At 39.8% G+C, this 25045-nt stretch overlaps 2 protein-coding genes across 4 annotated transcripts in view; both read left to right on the forward strand.

Annotated features, from left to right (window-relative positions):
* LOC145458756 (rhodopsin-like) overlaps positions 1 to 25045 on the forward strand; it is a 321540-nt gene that overhangs the window by 206058 nt on the left and 90437 nt on the right. The window lies entirely within an intron of this gene.
* On the forward strand, positions 675 to 16958 carry LOC145458564 (medium-wave-sensitive opsin 1-like). Of its 3 annotated transcripts, XM_080336990.1 has the most exons (8): positions 675 to 6288; positions 6489 to 6544; positions 7310 to 7478; positions 9426 to 9527; positions 12522 to 12739; positions 13302 to 13448; positions 13507 to 13593; positions 16112 to 16958. In XM_080336990.1, the coding sequence occupies exons 1-8, from the start codon at positions 6210 to 6212 to the stop codon at positions 16217 to 16219; spliced, it is 966 nt and encodes a 321-aa protein (XP_080193116.1). In that variant the 5' UTR covers positions 675 to 6209; the 3' UTR covers positions 16220 to 16958. The 3 variants fall into 3 exon arrangements, with proteins under 3 accessions (XP_080193116.1, XP_080193102.1, XP_080193110.1); XM_080336976.1 differs by lacking the exon at positions 675 to 6288 and having other exon boundaries at positions 6295 to 6544; XM_080336984.1 differs by lacking the exon at positions 675 to 6288 and having other exon boundaries at positions 6295 to 6544; positions 13305 to 13448.

Below are 25045 nucleotides of genomic sequence, written 5' to 3' on the forward strand. Positions count from 1 at the left end.
TCAGCGCAGAGAAACAATAGTCAGGTGAAGCACAGTCAAATATGCCTCACTCACTATTCGCTTACAATCGAACAATCGTAGCTCACTGCAAAGCCTATCGATTTCCGAAACCGACAGTACGGTACTGTATCAATTGTGTAGTAGCGACGGCCAATACTTTATGCTGAGCAAATACATTCCTTTACTGATGTAGCTGTTATGTATTTTCCATCAATACCTACCTTAAGTTGTTGTATGTGATAGCTACTCACATAGCCTGCGTTGTCGTAGTTTGTTGCCTTTACAGTGTTTTCAACCGCAATAGTCATTTACAATAGGTCGATATCCCATGCTAAGAAGCCATATCTGCCGACTTGTAGCACGGCCCACTTCTAGGCTTTCGTAAGATAACGCTTACAGGGATCAGACAGCGATGAGCAGCTTAGTTATAGCCGGTGTGCCAAGATGGCTAATGCGATAAGAAACAGGTCGCCAACTCAATCGGCTAACTTTGTAGATGTGATATATTTGCGAATCTTATTCTAAGAATATCTGCTTTCCCAAGCATGAATCCAACCCTGATTTTCCACAGTCTGAAAGATATTTTTAACCATTTAAGTTCAATCTTAGTAGCTGACAAATTAAGTTTAGCTGATACAGTGTCAGGCAAATGACATTACAGAACATAAACCAGAAATTAGAACATTACCGTTTTTTCTTTCATCCTTTTCGTTGAGAATTCCGTATTAAATAATTGTATATTTCGCGAACGGAAAAATTGAATTGTTGAATTGCAACAGTCAACCGTGTTCGGAGAAAATGGTCTCGCTTACGCGCTTTCTCGTGATGCTGTTGTTATTATTCACTTCTCTGTGTATCAACATCAGGTACTTTTCATGTTTGCGTTGTTGGAGGGGGGGTTAGTGCCTCACCAGCCATGAACCTCATCGCACGTCACTGCCTTGCACTATCGCGCGCCACTTCATTGCAATTTCAGATGTCATTCTTTATTTGTAGGAGATCGTGGATAAAAAAAAAACAATAATTGTATGTTTCAAACAAGGACATGTTTTCAATATTTTTACTTTGAATTGATTTTTACTTCAAATCCAGCCGTAACGCCATCGCACTTTCATCGTTTTCGTTGTACGTACCATGCGTTTAAAGGAGTCCACGTAACTTGCGGCTAATATGTGCCACCGAATATTTAGTCAATCCATTGTTTGATTGATTGTTTGGTTATTTAAAAATATCGATGTCGCATAACAAGGATCATTTGCGTATAGCGTTGGTGACGACGCAACTTTGACTTTGAAGACCCAAGCCAAAATGCGCATGATCATATGTTTAATGCTACCATGACCAAGTTTGCTGTTCTTTTTATTAATATTGTAGTTTAATGTTGATAGTGCGCTGAGTCATTTTACTGCACTTAATGAAGAATTTTTTTTTTATGGATCCGGATCTGTCGACTTATTGCATGGTATCCCTTATTGCAGTTTTAAGACACCGCATATTTATTGGGATAGGATGGCAAAGAGAAGCTTTCAAGCATTGCAAGGTTTTGTGTGGAGTATTAGAATAATAATATGTCAATAAATCGTTTCGATTGCAGCAGTGATTGAGTACCTGGGTTATACTTAATTGTACGGTATCCGAGCTGATTTGCGTGGCTCAACTTCAATTAAAGCCTTGGTATATACACCAAAACGCGGAACAGGTGGCAAGAACAAGCAACCAAAAGCTGTGAATACTTGGGTAGTAATTCTGGAGTCGAACTCGGTCGGCTCGGAATAACGCCAACTCATTGGTTATGCAGCCATGAAGCGGGCAATGGCAGTAATCGCTGCCGTTGACAATTTTTTGAGTTGCTAATAGCATTCATTCCGTTATCAAAATCGCTAGATAACTATAATTATCACCTAAACGACACATGCTGTTATTTCGTGTTGTACTCTTTTTAGACTTGCTGTTTACCACGTCTAAATGGCATAACCGAATCGATGCATTACTATAATTATGTCATTATCCACCACACGTCCGGTCGTTTATGATCCACCATAAACAGGCGATTTCGTTACCGTGTGATATCCGCTATTGAATAATATTGCATCATCTAACAATAGAATGGGGTTTTATTCACCATCGACGTGGCATAATAGCGTATATCTGTACGGTCTGCGACGTATATTGCGTCGGTGTTTGAGAGCGTATGCTATATAAGATTGAAATTACGAAAAAGTCGTGGTGAGGGGTCACTCAGAAATATATATGTAAACGGGAGGTATTGGCATACCGAATGCGATTGTTATGATGCAACTGCACCAATGTGGAAAACTCATATTCTAATTGACGTGCAAAATTGCAAGGTTATCATATACAATAAAGTTATGGGAAATTCGGTACTTGCCTCCTGAAAATGCTGGAACCCGGACATGATACAGTCGAAATCACATGCCATGCAATAATCGCAACCTTCTTAGTGCATTATTGAACGCTTAGCCCTATTAATATTCAGTATCAAATCAATACCGAACTTGCATTTCATCTGTACAGAAGTACAGCATTAGTATAACAATCACAATATCAATCATTGTCGAGTCGATTATGTTCTTCTTGAGGAGTATTAATTCGCTGTTCGGGTACGAGTGTCGTGTCAGTTTACTGCGCAGGAGCAAGGTGAGGAGCAGAAGAGAGTATCGATGAGATATAAACGGAAATAGGATGGTAAATAGGGTTTTTGAGTCAACACTTAGTATCATGAAACAAGCTTTTCTGCGAGAATGTAGCTTTGAGAGCTAACATGAATACTATATTTGTCTATTTCATTGAAATAGAGCCCTAATGAAGTATTCGTTCCGTTCATCGTAACGCCGTTACAATGATACTGCTCGTTGTACACGAGTCGAGCCTATCACCTATATTCCAGGAACAATGTCGTCATGCTGCGCTAATCGCGACATATTGTCTACTTTCGGAACTCGAGTAATATGAGGACCGTTTGTGCTCCCAATTTTACCTGATGCAGTTCCGACTAATCTGCATCTAGATTTGAGTGAGCTAAACGTTAGCAACACTTAAATTACCACTACCATAACAAATATCCTATTTTCGAGAAACACCAGAAAATACTATAGGGTTGTAAAACGCTGATTTTTGTAACATTCAAGACAGCCTTTCTCAGAATCAAGTAATATTGCGAATTGTGGAATTTGTATATATTTGAAAAACCTTTAGCCATATTCACAAATACTCCAGCATACGCAGAGACGTGTGATATCATAATAGCAGAAGTTTTTACATGTATTCTGATGCGTTCGCAAACATAAATCTCATCTGGTTTAGTTTGGTCGTCGAATGTGCTCAGCCTTCAAGACAAAATGTGAGCAGGTCAAACCAAATCCATATCTACTTATCCATGGGAACACTCGGTCTCGAATGTCATCAATAATTTTCCGCCGGTCGCAGATATGCATCTTGTAATTTAGAATGTAAGTCCTCCGATTAACAGCCGAATACTGCTGTCTTTCCGACGTGATTTGCTACTTAAAACTAGTTACTTGACCCTTTTCACAATATGCATTTTGTATTCCCGCCAATTAGAAATTGCTATTGTTACTTGATATTCAGAATAAATTAGCGGCAATACCTTCAATTCTGATTAGGGGGCATTGCTGACCACTTTCAACACCTATGTTCTAAACCTAATCCCAGCTAAAATTCAAGCTAACAAAGAGCCCAACCCCTGCTCTTACCTATTATAATTATTCTTATCAATTGTAAAAGTGAGACAATGCGGAGATAATCCCTTTATCGTCAGCTATAAACGATGACTCGCGTGTTGTCCTGCGACGTCCAATGAAATGTAACTATTTGTATTGATCTATGACAGTGTTTCCCGTACAGATAAAAACAGCCACTGATCTATAGCAATAGATTATGAAACTGCGGATAGATGCCACACACGTTATTCCATGATTGGTCATCTGAATACGACCAGCAATTTTTGGTCGCTTTCTAAATAGGTGGTGAGGCAATCTTGAAGCTGGCGACTGGAAAGATTTTTTTTTTAAATCAGTCTCACACAAAAGCTACTATCGCTCTGAATCCGGAAATATAAATTACAAGGTGATTAGGGCACGGCAGACCCCGAATTCACTGTTAAACTCGGAAATTAGAATTGTTTCGAACAATCGAAACGCTAAACAGACATTTTGACTTCACTGAGAGTCTTGTCGAAACGCCGCTCCGATTATGCGTCACATGACAATTCATGGACCTTGCGGACGATTCGCAAGGTGTTTCATTGTCCCGATTCGCATAAAATGTATATTTCCGAAATTACATTTTACCGTTTAAGAGCAATTCCATTGAATTTTTGACTCGGTCACTAGCTATAGTATTACCCGGCTCGGAACTGTCCCTCAGTGGACCGCAGATGTCATTAATACAGAGTGCAGCTTTTCTTAAGCAATGAGCATGTTGATCAATTTCGAGTCGAATATGTGCTTCATGGAGGCTTCTGATATACCATACGGCAGGGACGGGCTACATACGGCCCGCGACGGCATTTTGAGCGCCCGGAGGGAGTTTCCACCCTGAAAGTAAAATTCTATTCTGAACGAATTGACATTTATTTTTCGCGTCGCAGAAAGAATCCAAGATTGCCAACCTGAAAAAAAGGTCATAAAACTATTTGTCTTGTTAGGGTTGATATACATTTGCGAGGAAATATTTTCGATCATGGACAATACCAAGACAAGACTGCGTTCCAATACAACTGAAGTTCACGTGCAGTGCTAACAAATAGTTTTTACATACGACATGGATCCAGAAAACTTGCTGGAAATTTTGATCGACCACAGATGTCTGATTGACTTCAACATCTATTGAAGTACATTAGGGTAATAATTTCATTAAATACTGTTTTTGGTATCTATGAAGTTTACATTGAATACGATATACTCCTTGTATATGTGAATAAATATGTGCGATTCATGTAACAATTATGCAAACCCGGCGCGCCAAGTAGGCTACTTTATTTCCCCATGTTAGGGCCGCCGACCGGAGACGCTGCCCGCCAATGCCGTACGAGGTTGAGAGTCGTTTTAGGTTGCGAGTAGCAGACGTGATATAGATGAAGGCTTGATTCGGATTTGTAAGTTGGATGGGGTTTGGAAGTGTTTTCAGGAAGCAATACCGCACGAATGTAACTTTGAGCGCTTAGATAAACGAATATTACCAGTTTCATGGGGATGATATGATTGTAGGGTTCTGGTTTAAATCAGGTTTTTCGTCGAATTTTGATTTTATTTTTACCATTTTGATTTTATTAATTATTTTGTTTTTTTCAAATTTTCGGACGAGATGCGTGAATGTGGTTTATTATCGGACAATCATGAGATAGCATCTCGTCACCAGCACCGGTATAGTTCAGCTATTTGACAGACAAACGGGAAAAGAGCAAAGAGCGTTAGTCAATCAATATGTTAGCGTTCTGCTGTGGATACTAGTTAGTTGTCTGTGACATGTTGCTGCTATTTCCGAGGCACTGGTGGGATACCACAAACGCAGCGCAATCCGCAGTCTTTATCGAATTCGAAAGATTCCCTCATCTCTGATCTAGTTTGCTGGCAGAAACCACTTCATCGATCAAGATGAAGATGCAACTATTGTGGATGGTCCCGATTTGACTCAACATGTTTCCTCGCTACTAGAACAGATCAGTAATGATTCGGGCGACTCATCATTAACGCATAGGTTGAACGTTTTCAGCTATCTGGATGATGATTTACAGCCCCACATTGTATCAGTTTAAGCGTAATCCTTCATTGACATGGTAGTCATTCATCCCATTTTCTTTTGTTCGTGTTGTTGTTATTATGAGTAAAAAAACAAAAAAATCAAAAAAATCATGATTTGAATTATTTAATTGATTAAAATCGATTTTAATCAAGGGCAAAATGATTTAAACCAGAACCCTATATGATAGCAGCTGACTACAGCAATATCGAGTTTACGAGATTTCAGAAGAAAAAAAAACACGTCAGGGCAAATGTTATGAAATCGGTAGCGTGTAGGCAATGACTTGTAGTTGACTTGACAAATCCGTGCATTGCTTATTTCTATTGATAGATCTTGATTTTCGAGTATCAAAGTGAAAATCCTAAACATGTTCATTTCTTAAAAAGGGTTGAGTAATAATTTCGTTTTCGTTAGGAGCACATAGAATGTCTCCGAAATCTCCACAGGAACACTGTATAGTGCGAATTATTCACGGAGTCAGCACTTCACGAGTTGCAAAATTAGGTCAGAGCACAATTATGATTGCAGATTTTTCTATTCGGTGATGTCCTGTATTGGCTGTTCATCGCGAATTATATTTGGTTTTACGCCGCAGATGAATTACACTACAGAGCCATCTTCTTTTATTCCTACTGATGCTGTCACTGATGTTGCACCGTCTTGGAAAAGACACGCCCTGATAACCTACTTGCTGTTCGTTTCAGTTCCAGGAATCGTTCTGAATGGAACAATCGTGTTCGCTCACATGAGGAAATACGACGTGGGTATCATAATGTATTGTCGATTACTCGAGTTATCGTCAGTGCTCGGATTCGCCCGGTTCGAATCTACAGTACTCGATCACTAAATATTACGAGATGAGCAAACCGGTTCTATGCGATCAAACCGAAACACGAAAATATTGAATTCAACCTCTGGCAATAGTTAGCCTACTTGACGGTATAGTTTGTTTTGACATGTTTTGAAAAGGGAGGTGTTTTCGTTACCTCTTGAAATATGCATTTTCACCCTTTTAAGGCGTCCAATATCCAGCGATATCCTTTGCATGGGACGTCAATGGAGTATGGACTAGAATCGGACGGAAGTAGGCCTATTGCAATGCATCAATAAAATAACAGCAGCATACCAATAACAATTTGAAAAAATTGGTAACTCGATCTCAAGGGCGTTAGGAAGTAATATTCTTTCTTAACATGGTCATTCAGTCTATAAGAGTAGATATTTTGTCTTAAGTTGAGGTAAAAATATGAGAATTAGAGAGTTACTCATTCGCAAACATTTCGCCAAGGTACAACAAAATGCGAAAGAAAATCAGATCAACTGGCCCTTCAGATTCCGGTAGATCTCGTGATTAGGCCTACATTGTTGTTTGTACATGAAATGCAAATCACATTTGGAGATATACTCACACAATAGAAAATGAACATTGGACCGTTACCGAACAATGTTCGAATATTCATATTTATAACAAGGTTAAGCATAAGCCTCACTCACGTGACGACGTTTTTTTACAATATATTTTCAGCCAACCAGTCGGAACAAAAAACCTATGACGTTGCTTATCATCAATCTCTGCATTGCCAACTTACTCAGTGCCATGGTGAGCGTCATCATGATTGTGCCCATCAACACGGGAACTTTCGAGACGACTGATCTCACCTGTCAAATTTTCGTCCTTATTCAAGGCGTCCTAGGTAAGTTGGCCGAATGCTGACTTTGTTTTCTGAATACCCAATAATTCCCAGGTCGATAAGCATTCAATATATGGAAAGATAACGTATTAAGCCAAAATCAATTTGAAGGCATTCACTGTTACCAACATGCTTAAATACCGCTTGTATTTCTCTCTTACCAGAAAGAGCTCTGATTTCTACGCAGAGAGCAACGAAGTACTATACGTTTTCGAGATAAAACGTTCCTACGTAGAATTGTCCATGTATGTATATTATATATTATGGAATATGACACTCATCGGCAATGGCGTTGTGCACCAAACCTGGCCGCTATGAGTCTATATTTTGGATTGATCCATTATAGCAGCCTGTTCGTTAGCAATACGTATTCACTTGCTGTTAGACCATATATAGGGATACTATGTCTAAGGGCCCATTGGTCCGTTGTACTATATTCTGCAAATAGTACCGCAGTTAGTTTTGACTTGTTTGCTTCTAAACGGGAAGGTCAGTAACAAAGCCCTACATCGCCCAGACATTGCTTCATTGATCATTTGCTACCATTGTTTGATTTTTTTTCTATTTTCCTTTCTTAACTAAACATTTTTTTACAGCCAGACTGTTCAGAGTCAAGTGTACCTGTTTGATGCTGGTGTGATCAGACTAGATGACCTTCACGGTCTCATCGATCATTCCTATCTAATACCGGATACTGTGCATGCATATTTTCTGTACCACCATCACTGCCGGTTGTTATGTATTTTGGTTCGATGAAAATAAAGACTCTCTCTCTCTCTCAGTAACAAAGTGTACTGCCTACTTGAGTCGGTTTTTTATTATGCTTGCCCTACTTAGGCTACATGGTTATATTGTTATAGTACTTCAACTTCTACTCGAACTTTTTCTAGGAATACTTACGTATTTATTTTACATTTCGAGTGTTACGAAGTAGATATCAGTTTTGGATGAGTTAGCATCCCCGAAATAGCTAAAACTTGTCATTATAGAACCGTTTGAAATTGACACAGTATCGCCGTAACTGACTGAATATCTTCTCTAACACTTTACCTAATTGGAACAAATAAAGTAATCAGTAATCTGAGGTAGTCACGAGAATACATGTTTAATTTTAAACCAACATATGACTACCTATCGAAGTAGCCTTCAAACAGTTGATTGTCTGCTGACATGTGACGTAATTTTGAAATGTCTTGAAAATGGACACTGCTAGTTACAAATCAGTTGTTTTCGACAACGTTGGTTTTATTTTAGTTTTCAGTTGGATTTCTTCTCTTGCTCTCATCGTGATAGGAAATTCCAATTCAACGTATTTGGACAGGGCATGTTAAGAATAGAATAAAAGTCTGCTATTCTGCGAAACTTTTCACAATGTAGACCTAAGATTCTGAACTGAGGCTTTAAAAACCGCATACACCCCAAATGTAGCTTCCTTGCATCTCTCACTCATGCAATTATCTCGAAGCGAAGATAAGCCAGTCTATTCTGATGAAATTTAGGATGAGAGCAATTTTTGATAGAATGAACAGGCTGAAAATTAAAATAAAAAATCGTTAGGCCGATGGAAACCTCACGCAGCTACGGCTTACTGCATCCTCTGCAATTTTTATTCGTTTTACAAGCTTTCTAGGGCTCAAAGCGAACGGACAGTGGAACAATAAATTGATTTGGATGATTTTTCATGTTACTGTTGCTATTTTGTTGGAGCACGCTTTCATGTTTATTGAGTATTCTAATGTGGCTCCATACGGACTCGGAAGTTTTTTTGTTCACACAACATAAAAGTTTGCGAACCACTAATGTCGAACTTTTTAAGGTTAATTCGTGAAAAATATTGAGATGCCGAAAACGAAAGTGTACACGATTTCTACATGGCATGCCCTGATTGTTTAATATTCGAAATTATTCGAATGACTGAATCATTTTGTCCACGCATATCGTATATTCCAGGTGGGACTTGCTTATTCTCGATGGTTGCATTGTCTGTCGCACACTACATAATTATATGCAGGAATATGCAGATTGAATTTTCACAAATGAGTGCTTTTGCAGGTATGCATTCACCGCATGGTAAATTCGTGGTTCTTATTCGGAGAAAATTTAGGATCCATAAAAGTGTATGCCTAATATATTTTGTGTCGGCTTCCCAGCATCCCAGCTTCATGCAGGTTTTGCAATATCTGAATCGCTATTGCCTTCCTCAAACTCCTCCTTAGTGGGGACAATCTGAAATAGAGCAGAATTCATTTCATAAAACAACAATAAGTAGGATATGTTTCAACAAGTTTTCTAACATATTTTTTTCGCACTTCGTATCACTCCAGTTCTTCGAGCAAATATTGCAATCCATATATGTCCAGACAAAGGATATTACACTATAGGGTTTGTTTATTTGTGCATGGTATTCATGGTGTTTGTCGACTACTATGGTCATTTACACCAGGCCGATGTTATGCATTATTTTCCGTAACTGCCAACTTATAGCACGGCCCACCTTTAGGCTTTTTGTAAGACACCGCTGACGCTGATGTGGTGGCGTGGAGGAGCCGAGGTAAACCTCGGTCGGACTCGAACCCACACCTATTGGTGTTGCAGCCGCGAATTATACCACTGCGCTATCTCGCCACATTATACTAGAGTTACCATACGTCCTCTTTTAAGAGGATTTGTCCTCTTTTGTGACTTTTTTTCAAGTGTCTCGGAAGACCAAATGTCCTCTTTTTGAAATTTTGTCCTGTTTTTCGAGAATTTTTGTCAAATTGACGGCAAAATTCGACTGAGATGCCGTAAATTAGCACCGAAGTAACGCCCCGGCGGGTAGTTCGGGCGCTGAGCCGGGAAGTCTACCTGTTTTTAATCTACCACAGGGGTCACCAACACGTGACCCGCGAGCTGATTTGAGATTTAAGAAGAAAACTAAGAAAACCAATTTGAAATGCTGAAATTGACTACAGTTTCAACATGTTGCTGTTGTTGTTTCAAAATAAGCTATTCTCTTGTGCCCAATGTCACTATTCGTCACTACCAAATACGGCTGTTGTGATGGCAACAACATTCCATCGAGGGAGAATCAGCTGATATGAAAGGGCATACTGTCTTGACTTGCAATGGCCCAAACACTGCCATGATCGAGACGCTTAGAAAACGGCTTAGGGCAGTGGTCCTAAAACTGGGGAGCGCGCGCCCCTCGTTGGGGCGCGAAAGCATCAGAAAGGGAGGCGGAGATGCGCTCAACTGAAAAAAAAGTTCTCCGGTTTTAGGAACCACTGCCCTAAGCCGTTTTCCAAGCATCTCGGTCTTGGCAGTGTTTGGGCCAATGCAAGTCAAAACAGTATATGCCCATTCATATCAGCTGATTCTTCCTCGATCGAATGTTATTGCTCTGTGTATAGTCCGGAATTCATCTTAGGGAATTCTCTTATCAACAGTTTTAGGAACCACTGCCCTAAGCCGTTTTCCAAGCATCTCAGTCTTGGCAGTGTTTGGGCCAATGCAAGTCAAAACAGTATATGCCCATTCATATCAGCTGATTCTCCCTCGATCGAATGTTATTGCTCTGTGTATAGTCCGGAATTCATCTTAGAGAATTCTCTTATCAACAGTCATAACCTTCCATGCCATCAAACTAGACGTTGGGATTGCTAGCATTCTGGTTGCATTCTGTGATTGATGGGATGACGATTTTTGAGTATCATAATTGGGGGCGTGTCTAAAAAAGTTTGAGAGCCACTGGCTTCGAGTTTCCCCACAAGATCAAGCTTTGCGTGAAGATGGTGTTTCGGCTAGCCATGTATCTCGATAGTCCCAATATCGATTTCTTAGTCGCTGAAAATCGTTTCCAGGTATCGTTCACAGCTCACAGTTCAAAATAAAATAAAATTGATGAAACTGATCTTTTGTTGTATTTGTAATCCTTTATTAAAATATTGTTTCTTGTAAGGTCAATATGCCCATCGTCTATGTTAGGTAGCTCACCGTCGTACTGACGTAGAGTTTTAGAACGTTGCTGCATATTTTTCATCGATATCGAATTCATGCGGCCCGCGGCCTCTGCGAAATTTGAAAAGTGGCCCGCAACCCGTTGAGTTGGCGACCCCTGGTCTACCACCTGATAATGTGAAGGAAAAACAGTAATCCGGGCACTGAGCGAGAAATTTTTTTTTTTTAGTCAACCGAACACGAAGTAAAAACAATTTACCAATTTTTCATGATTTTTCTCCGGTTTTGCAAGTCTCAAAATTCTGAAAAAGTATCCTATTTTCAAATTTCCAAAATATGGTAACCCTATATTATACGAGGAAAAAGATGAAAAATTTGCATAGTTATCAGGATTAAGTTCAATCTGTCTAGAAATTGTGATAGATCGGTATATGGCAATATAGTGCAGTGTTAAACCGTTTAAATCTGTTGAGCTGCTTTAGTGTAGGAGAGTGAGGCTTTCAGGTGTGGAATTATTGGGCAACGAAAATATTTCGGCGACCGATTACGCGCCGGTGCACACCACGGCCTGAGAGGATTCGGTTAACATGTCACCACGCAGAGACCGGTGTCCAAAATCCGGCGCCTATAAAACCAAATAAGGCCGACGCATGTTGAACGAAACATTCACTTGCGGTCTCTTAAAACTACTTAGCGGTCACCCAAACCAAACTGGAGCTCTTTAATCACTTCCTACATGGATTCATGTTTAATTCTCCGAGCTGACTCCTACCGCCCATCAACTTATTGATGATCACTCGTTATGGTTGGTACGTATACACGAGTTGTGAGGTGACCTCAGAATTGGTCCAACGGGCGAATTACCTCCTATTTATTGAAAAAAAGAGGACAAATCCTCCTAAAAGAGGACGTACGGTAACCCTCAATAAAGCCTCTCATGAGTTGTGTTGATCACAATTAAGAGGCAACACTGCCGTTTTATTACGGGGATGGGATGATAAAGTGTTACGTTTGCGTTACTCAATCATGTAGATAGCCTTTTGCTATGGCCTTCACAGGCAAAACTAGTGCCATGAATAAGAGTAATCGTGACAAGATTATTTCCAGCTATCATTTCTACCTGGATTTGGGCTGGGGTGTGGAACACTGTGTTGGTGATCAGCGACGGATACGGCCCCGATAGATTGTATTCGTATTGCGGCATCGTATGGAATTCACCTGACAAATATTTCGTTCAATACTGCCTCTACTTGACCTGCTGCTTTGCAGCGCCGTTAACTGTGTTGGTCTTCTGCTACAGTGCGATCCTACTACATGTTCGAAACGTAAGTTATATTTAGCAGATTTTATGCTTTTAGTCTCCATGTATGACTGTACAGAAATAATGATGTTCATGATCCGCTGCCTCACACGTGGAAGAAAACGGATAGAACTCTTTATCAAAACGAATATATATTATCTCCAAAAAAGCTGAGGAATGAGTTTGTTTTTGGCATTTGATATTTGAAATTAGGAGGTACAATCGACGCACCGCGTTGCTCCTTTTCTTTGTGTTATCAATTAAAGCATACCCGTTGAACCCATTCGTGAGGTAATTCTTCTGATTTGAGAATCCTGATGGTGACGGCATATCCTGAACTCTAAATAGCAACATCTGAATCAACTGCATTTCATTTAGAAAATTTGAATTGGATTAATAGCGGTTATCTTCTAGCATCTCGACTGTTGTGATTCAGTTTTTTTAGACGAATTTGCTGCTATTCAGTTTCAAACAATAGTGAAAGCAGTTACATGCGTTGATATTCATATTTTACCTTCGCGCGGGTCATGTTGCAGTGTCGTAGCCCAGACATTGAGACTTTCATTCCATTCATTTAATATTTTCAGCAGGCGAAGAGACCTTCCGACTCGGAAACACCGTCAGCACTGTTACGGACGATGAAATCAGTTTTTGCGATCATGCTGGCATTTGTTATTTGCTGGTTTCCGTATGCTGTCATCGCGATATTAAAGATAATGACACGACGCGACAATGTGCGACTCATTGGTTACTTCTGACAAATAGCATACAAATAAAAATCGAAATATTTAGAATTCATACCCGGACATGTTCGCTTTTCTGGCGGCCAAAACCTCGTACCTTTCATGCCCGATGATCTACGTCATGCAGAATCGCAATGTAAGTCTGGCACCATTACACTAGCAACTTTGAGACGAACCCCGATTGCTACGGATTGGAATGAGGAGTTTATATACGTCGTGTAGCCAACGTATCCAATTTATTTATTAGTTTATGTTCGTATGTAATCCGTCACTAAACAAAATATTTGAAATAAAATTTCAATAATAGACTACCTAAAGCGGTAATGGTTAAAATCGTTGTTTTGCGCCGTGGTTCTCAACTTGTTTCACTTCGCGGACCGTAAAAATTTCAAAAAATATCCAGCGGACAGTAGGACCATCAAAATTTGAAATGAACACAAAATTTCAAGTATTAAACCGTTTTTTTGCTAGTATGGTACTAGAGAGTGACGTTTTAAGAGTTTTGTTCGTAATTAAATATGTTCACGATGGTATAAAAGTGATTTTACGGTAGTTAGTCTGCTAAGTCGAAGTAAAATTTATTGGCCAAGATAAACATGCTAGCGCCGAGAGTAAATAATAGTCTTTCGCGCCGAATGCCGAAGGCACTGGGCCATCTCGGATAATATTCTTTTCTTCAATAATATCTATGAAAGAAGCGTTTCGGAGTCAGACCAAGCATCTTGTCGTGCTACCTTGCTCATTTTCCACTACAACATCACGTACTGTGAATCCAATACGCGTCAAGAATACACATTACAACAGTGACACGGGTTCATCCACAAAATGAATGTATCGGAAACGAACGATCGAAGATCGTGCAAACTGCGTGGTTAAGCGAGTCAGCTCGTACTTGTCGCTGGCATGTAGTTAGCGATTTAAACTTCAAATTAAATCCAGCGGGCAAATATTTTTGTAGGCGTGCAAACTGAGAAGATAAATTAGGTTTGCGGGCCGGGCAAAAAAAGGTTCAATCTATATTCCGCGGCGTACTCTATTCTAAATATTGAAAAAAACAGTGAATTGCATTGTTAACACAATCTGCTAGCAAAGTGGATGTGGTAGATTTGGGATATGAGAAAGTCGGGGTTAAATAACAAAATATTGTACTGATTCATTCAGTGACAATATTCTAAACAATGCGAAACACGAAGCAATCCTAACTCACTTAAATCATTTTTACCCATACCCATTTTTCTATGGTGGCGTCAATATTTATTTGGGATATCACGAAGCTGGTCTTGGTCTCAAGCTGTGTGTAGCGTGGCATTTAGCTTCGTTGTTTTGAGAGTTTCGCTGGTAAATGACCTGAACTCCACGCTCTCTTGGCCTCGGTCAGCCGACGGGTGTTAGTATTTCACTGCGTTTTCTCATATTGCCCATTCAAAATATATCTCCAAACATGGCGAACCGCTCACCACAAAGAAAATGTCGTGTTTCCCTCTCACACAAGTGAAAAAATATTTAGTGCTCGCAATTTTTAAATCTCTGCCTCGAGCCTCTTATTTTTTACCATGGCTGTTCGTCGTATTTGGGTGACCGGTGCTCACGGCCACTGATAGACTTGTTTGACGCATTATGGATTGCAAACGCATGACATGACAATTTAAATCACAGATCGGGTAATTCGCAAAGTAACATTGGCAACATACCATTTTAAACTATCTGGAAACAGTTACTTTTAAGTTTAATTGTTACGGTACACTTTGCTATATTTACAGTATTTTGAATCCAGATTATGCGACCTATGCGTAGCCTGTGTACTCAATGAAAAATTCGTTGAGCACCGTTTTTCAGACAACCTAACAATGCCATGGGGTAGCCAGTAATTTTTTTTCCAAATTATAATTTTATTTGTTAAATAAATCCAAAACTCTTTCTCTTATAGCAATGCCACTATCCGTTGGAATCGCACTAAAATTGTAGTACAGCGTTTTTTTGTAACCTAACAATTTTACGAAGTAGCCTAGCCAGTACAATTTGAGAAACAAAAATCATTTTGGAACACCCCTAGTGTACACAGATGAAGAAAAAGGCCTAAAAGTAAACGAATTCTGGTTCAGTTTATGCAGTCTTTGGCTTTATTTCACACTTAGGATACAAAAGTTGGTTTTCTGTTCAAAGTTCCAGGTAAATGTTCATGGAAAAGTCAGAGTCGAGTAGCATGCTGCATTTTGCTCGCTTGTCGCACTTTGCCAAGGTTTGGGTTAAATCGAACATGATTTGCAGGCCTAATGTTACCACGCGAAGTTTCGAATATCTTTAAATTTGATCTTTTATTTCACCAATTGACAAGCCTTCAACATTTTGCATCTTGAAATAAAAATATAAAATTCTAAAATACCTGACGGACCGGCACCGGTCCGCCGTCCTCCGGCGGTTGAAAACCACAGGTTTCTAGTACTTGAGTCGAGGTAAAAGTAATGTTGTCAATTTTGAGTTATTCACGAGTAAAAATGGATATTCATGAGCCATGCCAAATTCCGAACGAAAAGTATTCGATGAAATGGGGCCTAAGGGGGGAAATAGTGGACGTTTACCACAGAAAGTGCTTGGGATTAAACCCGATGATAAAATTATCGTACACAATCCTAAGTATTCTCACTTCCTTTCAGATGAGGAAAGAAGTACTGGCAGTATTAAACCGATTCACAGTTTGCTTCAGACCAAAGCAGGACAAGAAGGCCGAAGCTATTACGGTCATGGAAAACACCGCCATTTGACATAGCTACTGAGTTGACCTCCACATTTCATCACATTTGACAATGGCTTGATTAGTTCCTGTGGGATGTAAGCCTACTGTTATTGATGTGGAAACTCTTGTAATATATTTCATGATTATCTTATATTGTTGAATACTAGTAACACTATGATGTTGATCATTATCAATCTATTTTTTGAATCCTTTCTCACACATTGCTTCTGGTATCAAAAACCGGTCGACAGCTTGAAACGTAGATATATTGTGTATGGTATTGAATTTTTCACCACTCATAGTACTGCATGTACCTGATCTAAATTTATATAACCCCAATGAAAAATATTTGCCGTCTTACTGTGTTGGCAATTTTTGTGCCTACTCCGTATCCACCGATTGCTTTCTACAAAATAAGCGTCGGAGACCAGAGGTGTCCTAATTACGGATTACAACAATCACTACCGTTTTTATTTGCTCCCAGCAAATTATGTTTAATGCATTTTAGCAACGGATGTGGGTAAGGGGACTCGAGGATGGTCTGCGTCCTAAGCGCGGTCAATTTCACCATAGATAATTGTGTTTTTATTCATTTATCTTTCTTTGAGCAACCGTATGGACTTACAGCTGTTGTGTGTTTATGCACCATGAAATCCGTCCGGACTAGAGCGAACCTGATGACTATCCGCTTTGATGTTGTCCCATTGACAGAGTTATTATTTTTGATTTTAATTCATATTTATGTCCAATAAATAAATGCACATGTCTGTATGAAATGAAATTAATCAATTGGCCTTGAGTCACAACAAATACCAAATTATATGACATCTTGCCGAAACGAAGAAAGTTTTTCTCTGTTTTATGACAGGACATTAAAGTGCAAATACATTGGTGGTTGCCAAGCGTTTTATGGATGCGGCCCAATTTCCAATTTGGAAATGTGGCGAAAAACCACTTCCTTAATTTGTTTGATTGGCTACTAAAAATGTCAGCACCGTCGCCCAAATCTACTTCGATATTTGTAAGGCTGAATACTAAAAACATCAAAGTTCGGGACCTCCGCTATCCGGGGGTTGAAAATATCTTCCGTATACCAGATAAGCTTTTGCGCGCTGAAAACAACGTCATGGATCCGTATGGTGTGTCGTTGCATATATATTGAGAACCTTTACGGCAATTGAACGAATTATATTTGATAACATTACCAACATTGGCATAGCAGAGAAGGGCTGATCTACACAATTTTCCTTCATTGTGGAATTGTGAAAAGGTTATTTACCGCAAACTCATACCCGATTTGTGACGTCCAGTAATTGTCTACTTTTTCACCAACCCTAAACTGCGACTTCTCATTCGACATCTCCATCTGAACATGTTTTTGCAATGGGAACCATGTGACATCAGTAAGCCGACAGTGCATGACACCAAAAGTACATGCCAAGCATACTAATTGATTTTGTTGTTGTTGTTTATTAAAAGCAAAATTTGACGCTTATCACCTGTTGGTCTTTTGCACCACGGTCGATAATGGCGTAGGAAATATAAACAGCCAATGATGGCGTACGTATTGGATAGACATAATATTTAAAATATAGCATTTCAGTGAAACCACAGAATATCAAGGCCAGAAAAATGGAAATTTCAGAGCAGTGGAAATGAAACATTCACGGCCATTCACAAATTACGGTTGCAGGATAACACAAATTCAATTGTGAAAGGGATGATTTGATCTTCGGTGAGGAGAATTGCATGGCGGAAATAAACAATAAATTCAGCACATTTAGCAATGGGGAAAGTACGCTGTAAAGAGAGGTCAACGTGTGACTGGGGCAGAAACCAAGGTGGAATAGATGGAAGTGGTCCAATATCATGCCGTCAAACAACGACGAGTTTGTGAGCGTATTAAACGTTCGAATGTTAGGTCTCGTTAGACTGTAGATCTCATGCCAGCTGCCTTGAATGATATGTTGGAATAATCCATTTCCAGGCTCTTGATTCAAAATATGACATCGACATTTCATCGAGATAGAAGGTGTTGGAGATGAAAAGGCATCTCGTGACGACATTCGGCCTGGAGCACGCATATCAAGGTACTGGTCATTGCATTGGTACAGATCCGAAGGGCTTTATTCTCGATGGATTTGAGCTTCTTGAGATGCGTGACAGGCACAAAGAAGTATGCAGGCAAACCATGGGCCATATGCAAAGTGAACGGTAAACGCGCAAAAGGGTTCCCTTGTTGGCTCACCAACTCGTGCAACTCAATACTCGCAGTACTTTTAGCCTCTTACGACACTTGGACGAGATATATTCAATGTCAGGTTTGTATGAGAGTCTTCTGTCACAAACAACGCCAAGGTACTTGAATGTTTCCACCAACGGGATTCCCGAACCGTCAGGATGCTGTGAGATAGGGGGAATTTTGTGCTCACGGGTAAAGTACCTTGCTACATTTTTTTCCGTGGATAATATCAGGCCCCACTGATTACACCAATGCTGTAAGTAAGACGTAAAACTTTGTACCGTGTGGACACGATTGGATGTGGACAAATCGCTGTCCAAGATCAGAAGATCATCAGCGAATAGTGCGTGGGAGCAATCGGCCATTGGTGGAAGTTCAGACATGATTACCGCATGGAGAAGCGGACTTATGACACTGTCTTGGGGGAGACCATTTTCCAGATAGTGTGTGTTAGAAAGGATATTCCCGTCCTGGAAAGAACGCGTTGACTAAAAGTTGTTGATCCAAACTAGCATTTGACCTTTGACCCCAAAGCATACTAATTAACAATAAACCTATCCCCTGGATTATTGGAGTCGATTTCGCGTCACTAGATAATAGTAGACTCCAACACTTTGAAATGAAACAAAGATCTGCCACGCGCAATGACAGTGAACATAAGGTCATTATAGTGCTGTGCACAGACTGTTATGACGATTCCCCAGCATATGCTTCATCAATTGGTCAGCATTTCAGCGAAAACCTCGCCCGTGCACAACACTATAAAGACAATATAATATGTTTATTGTCATTGCGCGTGGCAGATCTTTGTTTCATTTAAAAGTGTTGGAGTCTACTATTATTCAGTTGAACAAACTAATTTTATATAGACATAAAGATTTCCTATATAACCTACAAATTTCTCATTAGTTCGTGTTGTTTTGTGAGTGTAACTGTTTATTTACAAATTGCGCTGCTACTATAGACGGTCTTATCGATCATTCCTATCTAATACCGAATACTGTGCAATAGGGCTGTTCAAAAATAACCTTTTTTCCTTAATCTTGCGGCTTACATGATTAAATCGTTAGGTTGCCTTAAAAAATGACGCACACCAAATTTGAATTCATTCCAGCCAATATTCGCGGATTTCGTAGAGTTTGAAAATTTTGAATTTGCCTAAAAATGCAAAAAAACATTTTTTTTACAATTTTTCTTCCAACCTTATGAAATTGTTGCACTGTCTTCAAAAACGATGCGAAACAAATTTGACTCAATTCCAAGCTGCAGAAGCCGACTTATTCAAGTTTTTTGATGATAATTCTCGGATGATCCACCAATCAAGGATAATTCCAGAATTATCAAAGAAAAACTGAAACAACTCCCCTTCTACGACTTCGAATTGAGTCAAATTTGTTTTGCATCGTTTTTGAAGACAGCGCAACAATTTCATGGGGTTAGCAGAAAAATTTGAAAAAAATATTTTTTTGCATTTTTAGGCAAATTCAAAATTTTCAAACTCTACGAAACCCGCGAATATGGGTTGGAATGAATTCAAATTTGGTGTGCGTCATTTTTTAAGGCAACCTAACGGTTTAATCAAGTAACCCGCAAGATTCAGGGAAAAGGTTATTTTTGAACAGCCCTACTGTGCAAGCATATTTTCTGTACCACCATCACTGCCGTGTGTTATGTATTTTGTTTAGATGAAAATAAGGACTCTCTCTCTCTCTCTCTCTCTCTCTCTAGTACCCTTTGTCCGTATAATTCATAGTTTGTTTTTGTTGCCATTGTTACAATATATATTTCATGGTCTGTGATTTTGCTTGTTTCGTAATACTTTGCTTTTTTAGTTTTGCTTTTAAATCTGTTTAAATCCCTTCAGTCGAGAGATTCCCAAGCGCGGCCCCCAGATAGCCTTCTTGCGGCCCCCAAAGTATATTACGAAATCGATTTATGACAAAAAAATAAAATTTATATTGATAAAATACTCTTGCTTGGCTTGGCCTCTGTAGATTTTCATTATAGAATTGCAGGAAAGTTGTGAGTATAGGCTGCTCATTAGGGTTGTTCAAAAAAACTTTTTTTTCCAAATCTCACTCGCCTAGTGACTAAATCGTCAGGTTGTCCAAGAAAACGATGCACACCAAATTTTACTCAATTCCAACCAGTCAAGGCCGTGCAATCTTGAATTGAAATTTTTAATTTATTAAAAAAAAATTGAAAAAAAAAATTCTCAAATTTTTCTGTCAACCCCATGAAATTGTTAAGCTGTCTTCAAAGACGATGCAAAACAAATTTGAGTCAATTCCGACTTGCAAAAGCGGAGTTAATCGCGTTTTTCGTTGATAATTGTCGGATTATCCTTGATCCGGGGATTATCAATGAAAAACTCAAATAGTTCCGCTTCTACTAGTCGGAATTGACCCAAATTTGTTTTGCATCGTCTTTGAAGACAGCTCAACAATTTCACGGGGTTGACAGAAAAATTTGAGAATTTTTTTTTTCAATTTTTTTTAATAAATTAAAAATTTTAATTCAAGATTGCACGGCCTCGACTGGTTGGAATTGAGTAAAATTTGGTGTGCATCGTTTTCTTGGACAACCTGACGATTTAGTCAGTAGGCGAGTGAGATTTGAAAAAAAAAGTTCTTTTTGAACAACCCTACTGCTCACGTAACGTCACTGCTGTTTCAATCCAATGTGCCCTATCTTTCCAGTTGAACGAGCAGTAGCTATAGATATAAATAGGTATTGATAACTTTCAAAACCGGAGGAAAATCCGGAAAAATGGTAAATTTTTCCCACTTCGTGGTCGCTTGACTAAAAAAGAAAAAGATCCTCAACTCCCGGAAAATACAGTTCTTCTTTTACATTAACAGGTGGTTGACTTTTTTTTCGCTCAGAGACGTCGTAGCGTGCGGACGCATCGCCGTTTCAGTTCCTTTAAGCTTATCAGATTGGCTAATCAAGACAAGTGTCCGACTAGCAATTTACGCTTTGGCGTAGCCAGCTATGGATATGGAGACAAGTTCCTCCGCAAAGAGGAAGTCTTCAACCAACTTCAATTCTTCTGAGGAAGAATGCGGGGATGGGGAGTGGTGCTATGTAAGAGGCAAAATACCTGCCAAGATATTTGCACTGATGGATAATGCAGTTGGGAAGGAACGGGAATCTAATAGCCAAAAAGCAACGAGTCAACAACTTGACGTGCTGCTATCGGGGTCTGATGGAACACGCATGGGACACCAACATCCTACAAAGGTATGTGAGGCACTTAAGATAAACATTGGCAATTTTGAAAAAATACGCAGACTGCCTTCTGGATATCTAGTTGTAACTTGTAAAGCCAAAGAACAGGCTGATAAACTTCTCACCATAGATCAAATAGGAAAGGACTACAACCTGATCGAAGTCAAAACCTCATTATTTGGTGTCAAACCTTACGGAGCAAGAGCAGTACTATCCGGTGTTCCGCTGGATATCACAGAAAAAGAGATCTTGAAAGAGTTCTTTGAAATTGGCGTCAATTTCGTTAAACGGCTAAAGCGCAAAGTAGATGGAAAATATGAGAGCAGCCTCTCGATTTTGTTATGTTTCACATCTGAGACATTCCCTGACTACGTGCATTTTTCATACCTACGGTTCCGTACCAAACCTTATAACCCGCCACCGGTCAGGTGTTTTGGATGCAATAGATATGGCCACACAAAAGAGAACTGTCGTGGGAAACAATGCTGTTCAAAATGTGGGGGTCGTGATCACGAGGTTGATAAGTGTACCAAAGATTTATGTTGCATTAATTCTAAACAACCGCACAGTGCTGCTTATGGCGGGTGCCCGGTGTACAAAGAACAGGCGAAATTACAAATCATAAAAGAACGTTCCAAGGTCACTCACTCCGAAGCTAAATCAATACTCAATTCCGAAACATCCAAAACACAAGCTACGCGTCTTTACAGTGAAGCGGCGCAGGATAGCGCAACGAGTGTCATCAATCAGCAACGATTAACAATCAACAACCCAAGTCATCGAGTCACCATCAGGAAGACTCCGCTACAAACAGCCTATCATCACATAAACAAACACATTGAAAGCAACGACCCAAACAATCATCCTGATTTGGAACCAAATAATCAATTTTCCTCAGCGTATATTGATCCGATCCATCTTATCGCACTACTGGCTGAAATGGTGAAGCTTACATTGGCGGCCTGCAAATCAGACACGGAGTGCGATGTAGCCTACACAATATAGTATCCAAAGTTTCTTTGAAATATCTCGGTCGACAGGCAGATTTTGTCACGATGAGAAACATTTTCGAACCCTTCCATGATATCAATGACACCAATCCGATGACAAATCCCACAAACGATGGATAATATAGGACTAAACTTTTTACTGTGGAATTGTAGAGGATTATATAGGAAGCATCACGAACTAAAACACCTTCTCACGACTCTGGAACGGGCTCCAGATGCGATAATTCTCCAGGAAACACACCTTATCGAAAAATAGGCCTACTCTCCGAAATTTCCAGGATATCACTGTCACAGAAAGGACAAATCCCCTCATTCCGGTGGATTGGCGATCTTTGTTAAATCTTCACATAACTCCAGCATCGAAGCAGATGCTACAACCGACATCGAAGTACTTTGTGTGAAGCTTCATGGCCTATCATTGTACAATGTGTACATCCCACCCGACTGCCGCTTACGCGACAGTGATGCGAGCATTTTCGAGACGTTACCGCCAAAATCCATTGTCTCTGGCGACTTCAATGCACATCATTGGTCGTGGAGTTACAAAACGAACCAACGAGGGACTAAACTTTTTAATGTCATCGATCACGCAAGTAGTAGTAGAGAAATGGTGGATATAGGCGCATATCGTCTTTTAACTTAAAGAAACCAACTTCTCTAATATAATAAAGAAACAAAGGATAACCGACTTACGCATTTTGCAGAATTGCAGTGGGTAGTTCCCCCCGTGACGGATTGCTGCAGAGATTTGATCAATAATTTCTGTGGCTGAAGGTGTGATGTCGCTACGGCTAGTGATTTTCGGTTCAAATGAGGGTGATATATGTGTATTTTTGGTATCATTTTCAAGGCTGCTTGCAAAATTACGTCACTCACTATCGGGCGATGAGTGGATTCCTAAATTAGAAGTGGTCCTGCCTGGCGATTTAAAACTCGGCTGACCTATCACGTCGATCAATGATTTCCGGTTCAATTGAATACGGGTGCCATCTGCGTATAATGAAAAGTCGTTCGTGTTGAATAAAGTTTTATTATTAAACGAGTTTTCTCAAGGTTATTGTAATCTTTGCTGTAATTTTCCGTGTATGGCGATCGAATCTTTCTGGATCTCTACGGTGTGTAACCCGACGACACGGAAAAGTTCGCCTGGCGTGACTCGGCGTGTAATGGCGGGTTTGATTGACTGATGATGACAACTTATGCTATGTTTCAAGCGTATGGTCAAGGTCACACGAATCGATGTAAAGTCCCGCTTGGTTGAATTGTCGTTCTTCGATGGGGGTGGGGGACAGTTGGTTGTTTTTAAAGGCTACATTCAAAACTACTACCGTAACCCGCTGTCAGTCAGGCGCAGAGACGCGCGGACGTATAGATTTGGTATTATGAAACCATCCTGCTCCTGTTTATATTTTAAAACTCAACTGGCGTATGATTTCTCTTGGATCTCTCGATCGATGATATCCGGTTCAATCGAGTGTGACTGCAAGCTATCTGTGTGGTGCATGTGTTATCAAATCAAACTCGTTTGTGTCATTGAGTCCATGGTATATCACATTGATATGATTTTAAGCATACAGTTTTGAATAATCATATGGCGTTCGATTGCTGCTACTTGCTAGCCGCCATGTTCAAGCGGTTGTTGACGTCGTCCAAAGCTACTTGCTGCATCTCAGGACAGTAGATGGCGTATGTGCCAGCAGCGAGCCTCGTATACGGTACAAACGAACGTCAATTAGCATGGAAAAGCAACGCATTGGAGGATCTTTACCGGATTATTTTTGGATTTACGTTTATCCGGACCCGGATTTGTGGATTTTACATGCTACTCGCCAAATAATTTCGCTGGCAAATGATGTCCATTGTCCATGAATCAGCCGTGGTCGATCAAGCGTGATGCGATGATGTCAGTCGGAGTTCAAAATACTCGTTTGTATCAATTACATCAAAGTAGTCATTTTTCTTCTGACTCGTGACTCTTGCAACGATCTGGTTCCTGTATCGAGAACTACGATACTCGATTCCATTGTACGCCGACGAATCGGGGCTCGTATACTATACATATACGCGTGAATTCGGATTGGAGTACAGCGTATTGGATGATTTTTACTGGATTACATTTGGATTTACGCTTATCCGGACCCAGATGTTTTAAATTTTACATGCTACTGGTGGATTAATTGCGCTAGCAAGTGATGGCCATAAATCAGCCGTGATCGATCTAGCGTGATACGATGATGTCAGTCGGGGTTTAAAATACTTGTTTGGATTAATTATATCAACGTAGTCATTTTCTTCTGACTCGTGACTCTTCCGTCGATGTGGTTCCTGTATTGAGAACTATACGATACTCGATTCCATTGTACGCTGACGT

The sequence above is a fragment of the Botryllus schlosseri genome, chromosome 2, assembly GCF_051294905.1.
Source record: "Botryllus schlosseri isolate E-star chromosome 2, Bs_hap1, whole genome shotgun sequence".
Classification (NCBI taxonomy): domain Eukaryota; kingdom Metazoa; phylum Chordata; class Ascidiacea; order Stolidobranchia; family Styelidae; genus Botryllus; species Botryllus schlosseri.